The sequence below is a fragment of the Ipomoea nil genome, unplaced genomic scaffold (assembly GCF_001879475.1).
Source record: "Ipomoea nil cultivar Tokyo-kokei standard unplaced genomic scaffold, Asagao_1.1 scaffold2480, whole genome shotgun sequence".
In the NCBI taxonomy this organism is placed as follows: Eukaryota; Viridiplantae; Streptophyta; class Magnoliopsida; order Solanales; family Convolvulaceae; genus Ipomoea; species Ipomoea nil.
The window spans coordinates 5,809,952-5,816,918 of NW_017618908.1; the positions used below are offsets into that span (position 1 = coordinate 5,809,952).

Genomic DNA, 6,967 nt, shown 5'->3' on the forward strand with positions numbered 1-6,967 from the left:
CTGCTATCCGGTAAAATTGCATACATTTGGAGTGTTCAGTGGCCTAATTGCACGTTTTTGGGTGTTCAGTGGTCTAATTGCATCTTTTTTTTGTTCAATGACCTAATTACATTTTCAGGTTACGTTCAGTGGCCAATTTGAACCTTATTCCTTAAATAAATCTAAAATTCATATCCCCCGATCACGGATGTAGCAGTTCCTACTTTCTTCTTTAAAGTAAGTTTGTAATTACTACTTTTTCTTTAACAATATAAATAAATTAATCCAATAAATATATTGTATACTCCAATAATTGTTCTTTAGAAAGTGATTGATGTCTATATATGACTATAAAGTATTTCTTTACCATATTCAACTTTCATGCCCTCCATCTTCAACTTGGCCCACTCGCCTCTTATACAAAATACATTCATTTAAACTCCAATTTTTTTTAATTGTAATTTGAGAATATATTTATATATTAAAAAAATAATTTTATAATCCCTCCATATATCAAAATGCAAGAATTGAGAAAACGTTTAATACAAAAAAAAAAACAAAAAAAAAAAACAATCAAGTAGGTATAATTTTTGATTTGACAATTACAAAAGAATTAATTTCACTTTTGGTCCCACGACTTTTGAGTTGTTATCATTTTTGGTGCATAATTTTAAATTTTTTTAATTTTAGTGCCTAACTTTGTTATTGAGTTAATACCCAAAATGGTCCCTCGACTATGTCATAATTACCAATTTGATCCTCAACTACCATTCTTACCCAATTAAGTCTTCAACTATGTAACTTTTACTCAATTAAGTCCTCAACTATACAATTCTTACCCAATTTAGTCCTCAACTATACAATTCTTACCGAATTTAGTCCTCTGTATTAATTAGACTGTTTGTTGACAGTCAAAAGTCGGGATAAAATTATAATTTTACAAGATTTCTCCTTCCTCTCCATTTAGCAGCGCCAAACCATGCAGCAATACACTCCGATCAGATTTCGATCGTCAAAAAAATCGTTGGAAATCAAATTCATGGGCTATCCGATGCATAACCACTACTTCGATACTGACAGGTTTAGAACTCAACCGGAGCTTATTGCTACATGGTTTGGCTCTGCTAAATGAGGAGGAAGGAGAAAACTTGTAAAATTACAACTTTATTTCCACTTTTGACAGTCAACAAACAGTCAAATTGACAAAGGACTAAATTGGATAAAAATTGTATAGTTGAGGACTTAATTGGGTAAGAATGATAGTCGAGGACCAAATTGGTAATTACGACATAGTCGAGGGACTATTTTGGGTATTAACTCTTTGTTATTTTTATCAGTTTTGGTCCTTCCAGCCAAATTGACGGTAAAATATTTTCGAATTTTATATTATAGGGGCAAAATCGTCATCCCATGAAAAGATCTTCAATATTTAAACAAAAGAAAAATCATATTAAGAGGAAAAAAAGAGTTTGCCAATGGTTGAAACTATAAATCCCATAGATCTATCTGATTTCTGCTCGTCTTTCCCATTATTCTCATCATCAACACCTATAGATATAATTTTACAGTGATTTTGTTTAGATATTGAAGATGTTTTTTTGAGATGACGATTTTACCCCTAACAATATAAAATACAGCAACATTTCGCTGTCAATTTGGCCGAAAGGACCAAAACTGATAAAAATACAAAGTTAGGCACCAAAATTAAAAATTTTTAAAGTTGTGCACTAAAAGTGATAGAACATCAAAAGTCGTGGGACCAAAAGTGAAATTAATTCATTACAAAATTTCAAAATGAATTCTCATCAAGACAGAATTTACTCCACAAAATGTGTAACACACTATACAAAAAAAAAAAAAAAAAAAAAAAAAAAAAAAAAAAAAAAAAAAAAACAAAACTTTACCATCGGCTGTTATTATATGGTAATAATAGCATTTGCTTTGTTGCACCTCCGACGCGGCCACCCGGCCGAGTCGACTCAGTTGACTTTTCCTCACCGGCGTTCCACAGCACCAAGCTCTGTCTTTCCCACTCCTCCTTGACCTCGTCAATCTCCGCCCTCGTCCGCCGCACCGTTTCCCAGAACGCGTCGTTCCGCCGCCGGATAAACAGCTCAATCATCCTCTCCTTACAACCCTCCAGTCTCCTCAAACACGACTGCAACTCGGTCAACTCGGCGTAACTCAGCTTCCCAACTCGCTCCCGCAGCTCGCTGAGTCGCAGCATGATCTGGAACTGCGCCGCCCGGTAGTCGTCGGAGACCAACACCATCACCTCATGCACGACGTCGTTTTTCCGCCAGTGTAAAGATTCCGGCGCCCTGCAAATGTCCTCCACCATGCAGACTAAAGATTCTGTCTCCTTAACGGCGTGTTGACGCCGTAACTTGGAATCTTTGGCAATAGCCGTTATTTTATCGAAGTTTATGGACGGAAAAGAAACGGAGGAGTTGCCGAGAATCTTGAACGTCATGATACTCTGTTCCAGAACGCCGGCGTACCATCTCACCCACGGCGAAAGCTCCCGCGATTCCCCGCCGGAGCTCGCGGCGAAACCGGAGAGGTTTAGGGAGTTGTGGCCGCCGGCGGCGGGGTAGAAGGAGAGGTGATCCTTGAAGGGGAGGGAGCCTTTGACTATGAGGCTATGGAGGACGTAGAGGCACTTGAGGGCGACGAAAGGGTCGCGGGTGCGGTGGAGGCGGTCCGTGATGGCGCAAATCACCGGGACCGATCGGTCCCCGAGGTCGAGAATGGCGGCGACGCGGTGGTCCGGCGGCGGAGATGCGGAGGCGTGGGTGGTGGCGCGTATGACGGCGACGCGGACAGAGGAAACGGCGCGTTTTGTCGTGAGCGAGGCTTTGATCAGGGACGCCTTGTCTTTCAACGCGCCGGAAATTAGTTCCCGGAGCCGCTTTCTTGGATTCATCGCGGGTTGAGTTTTGAAATAATCCGGCGATCGGATTGAAGATTTTTATTTGATTTTGATGGAATTTAAACAGAGATTCGGAATGATAAAAAGGCGGTCCATTTGGTGAGCGTGTCTAAGCTGCGTTGTCAACTCGTTGAAACTTCATTTTTGCTTAATCATGCTATTTTTCAAATTAATTATTTTCAATTTAAGACCACAACAATCAAATCTCTCTCATATTTGTCCACAAATTCTCACTAGGAAATGATTTTCACTAACGGGGCATTTAGTTGGATGGAGGAAATTACGTATTTACGTAGGAAAAGAATTGTAATTTCTTGAGAAATGAATTACTAGGAATAAAGTGAAATTTAAATTCTAATGTTTGGTTTAGAGGAATAAAATTACTGAGAATTTCAATTGTAATGTTCCAGTAAGACAACATCTTCCCGTAACACTATGAGACATAACATATTCGCACACAGTCTACTACAGAAATGTACATACACTAGATTGTGTGTACTCATGCTGTGCAAATTGCACACACACTAGTCTGTGTGCATTCTTGTAGTAGACTGTATACATTCATGCTGTATCTCATAGTTTCATTGGAAGATGTTGTCTCATTTGATTATTTATCTATCTATAGTTAGGAAATAACATAAATAAAGTTTTAAGGACTAAAAATGTAATATATATAAAAGTTATGGGACCAAAGTGGAAATACTATGATTCCCATGATTTAGTCAAGCTATAGTTACTGTATCCACGTGGCGGAGGAAATAAATATATCAAAATATTTAACTACTTTGAGAGATTTTTTTTTTTTTTTTTAATTTGGATATTTTATTTTATTTTATTTTTGATAAATGATGACAGTACAAATTATTACGTCTTTTAATTGTCGGACGGTTGGACCCTTTCACCGGTCTGAACAATTTATAATATTTTAATTTTTTAATATCTAATGCCACCCATAGAGAAAATGATATTTTTAATTTTGAATTGTGAGGAAATAATAAATTCAATTTTTAAGTACACATGACATTGTATTTTGGTTATTGAATTGCTAGTATTATTGCATAATTATTCTGAATGTTAATTATTTTATGTTTGGTAATTAAGGAAATCGGAGTCCCTACTCAATGATATACACTGTATAAATTATGTCTTGTAATTTTAGCCGATAATATAATACAATGATGTACACGGTATAAATTATGTCCAACTCAATTTACACCAAAATATTAAAAATTTCCACCAAATGTAAGAATATTCTCACAGTAAATTTTATTCATTTTCAACACATTACACCAAATGTTATTCTATATTAAAATAATTTGATTTCTCAAAATTTAAAAGTTAATTAGTTCAAATTTTAGTTTAATATAAAATATAATTTGTGATACAAATAATAATATTTTAATTTTAGATATAATTATTTTAAATTTTTTCTATGTTGTTTACTTTTTAATTAATATATACTCAATAGTCTTGCTCTAATCGTCTTGATGAGATCTTTTAAATATTGTAATTTATTTTCAATGATATGCAATTTCTGCTTAGGTAATTAACAAAATATACATATTCAAACAAATAAAATAAAGGATATAAAAAAGAATTAGTAAATAAAAACAGGGGCAAAATGGGGAAAAAAATTAACACAAGATTTGGAGTAGATGAACATTGTAGCGCCATATATGGCGCTGCACTATTCATCATCGGTAAAATATTTATCAATTTGTCGTGTTCATTGGAGATCTGTTGGGCAAAAAAAATGTGTCAATTTATCGTTTTGCAGCGTTAATAGCTCATGAACTAAAGTGATGATATAATGTCTGAAAATGATTAATCAAGTGAGTTAAGTATGATTCTTGTACTGAAAAGTTACGAGTTTAATTATTATTAATATTCTTTCGATCAAGCCAATTGTATAAGATTCTTTTGGTGAGATTGACCTAATGCATATTATTAAATAGTTACGGCTAATTTTTGGTTTCCTATTATGCCAAAAAAAAAAAAAAATGATGATACAATTAAAGGATTAAATTGATTTTTTAACCATAAATTGAAATCAAAAGTATAATTTTCCTTTGCAAATAGTCAAATACAAGTACCAACTATTTGGTGATTGATTGAACAGACTTGGTCATTCCCTTTACCTTGACTTTTCCATTAGTTTTCTACTCCGTATTTTATATTTTAGTATTTTAGTATTGTATTATTATTTTTTGGGTTTGTTTTCAAAAAAAAAAAAAAAATACTATATCTACCCAGAACAATTTTAACAAAGTTATTTAGACAGTTGACTTGATAATAAAAAAATTATCAGTTTAACTCCCAACAAGAATGATCAGTTATTAATAACTTTTGCGGAATAATGGTCAAATAGGCTATCGAACTGCACACGATAATGCAATTAGTCCACTGAACCTAAAAAACCAATAATTGGGTTCTTAAACTGACCAATTTCAAACAATTCTTTCGACTTGTAGGTTTCCAACATGTCAAAAAGTCATCCCTCTAAATTAATTATTTTTTAAAAATTAAAATTTAACGATTAATTATTTAAATAAAAATAAATAAAAACAGAATCTTGCTGGAGACGAAGAAACTTCTTCGCCGGTTTCTATTTTTTTTTAAAAAAAAAATAATAATTAATTTTTAAATTTTATTTTTTAAAAAATAATTAATTTGGGAGGATGACCTGTTGGAAACCTTCAAATTGAAAAAAAATTGCTTGAAATTGGTTAATTTAAGGACCTAATTATTTATTTTTTTGAATTCAATGCCGTAATTGCATTATTGTGTGTAGTTCGATGACCTATTATTTGACCATTATAAAGTTTACCTGGTGAACACAGATACTAAGTATGAGTTTCCCTCGTCACTCTACAAAATATATAACTACAAGACTCATATGCATGTCAATAATACAACAAAATATTGAATTATTTGAATTTTTTAATTTTGAGTGCAATAGTTCAATTGATGAAAAAAATTATAAGGCTTATTTAATCCTTATCACTATAAATTTTAACTAGTAATTCACCCGCGCGATGCACGGGAAAAAATTATGTTATTATAAATATAAATAAAAATAGAAAAACTAAAATATTTTAAATTATTTAATATAATAATATTTTTGAGCTTCTATTGGTCAAGTATTTATTATTTTTATGGAATACAAAATTAAAATTAAAATTAAAATTAAAATTAAAATTATAAGTTTGTATGATTAATATAATCTCTAATTATGTGCATATTTAAATAAATTTATAGAGAGAATTTGTATAATTACATTGATTTATTCTTAATTGTATTTCATCTATATTATAATTTTCACAATACGAATAATAACTAAGATAATTACATTTGGAAAACAAATTTCAAATTTTGTATGTGTAAATTTAAACTCTAATTGAACACATTTTTTATATGATTATATAATATATATAGCTATTTTATTTTTCAAAAGTATATTTTTTATATGATTATAGAATATATAGTTATTTTATTTATTAAATGTTTTTTTTTAATAAAAGATGTTTTGGCATTAATTATAACATTAATTGTTTCCCAAACCATATAGCTTTATTATATAAAGGATTTATATATACTTATCTGATCCTTATCCCTATTGGATAAAGACTTTTTATTTTTATTTTTGTTTTCGTTTTTGTTTGGATGCTCGTGAAGTTTCAACTAGGAGAATTTCATAATCCTTTATGGGACCTCGGTCCCTCCCTTTCACAAAAAAAAATTTACTCTTTTTTTTTTTTTTTAAATGCAAAGTGTTTGAATTTATAATATATAAAATAAATAATAAAAAATGATATAATTTAAAAATTATAAGTTTTTAAAATTAAAGTATGTGGCTATAAGAATGAGCCTATACCACTTTCTTTTTTTTCGATGTTTCCTTAAAAAAAAAAAAACCATTTTTAAATGTTAGCTTACAAGCCCCAAATTAAATTTCCCATACCAATTTATTTATTTATTTATTTATTATTATTTTGGCCCAACGCACACATTAGACCATAGTAGGTAGGTTAGGGTTGTCTACTTGTGTAGCAGATT

At 31.3% G+C, this 6,967-nt stretch overlaps 1 protein-coding gene across 1 annotated transcript; it reads right to left on the minus strand.

Annotated features, from left to right (window-relative positions):
- Positions 1–1,780: 1,780 nt before the first annotated feature.
- LOC109153350 (putative clathrin assembly protein At4g40080) lies at positions 1,781–3,019 on the minus strand. Its single transcript, XM_019301258.1, has 2 exons — positions 1,880–3,019; positions 1,781–1,840 (listed from the first exon to the last, which is right to left on the minus strand). The coding sequence occupies exon 1, from the start codon at positions 2,903–2,905 to the stop codon at positions 1,880–1,882; it is 1,026 nt and encodes a 341-aa protein (XP_019156803.1). The 5' UTR covers positions 2,906–3,019; the 3' UTR covers positions 1,781–1,840.
- Between the last annotated feature and the right edge of the window lie 3,948 nt (positions 3,020–6,967).

What these genes read in the sequence shown, in the direction of transcription:
- LOC109153350 (XM_019301258.1), bottom strand. Translation starts at nt 2,905, where the DNA reads ATGAATCCAAGAAAGCGGCTCCGGGAACTAATTTCCGGCGCGTTGAAA.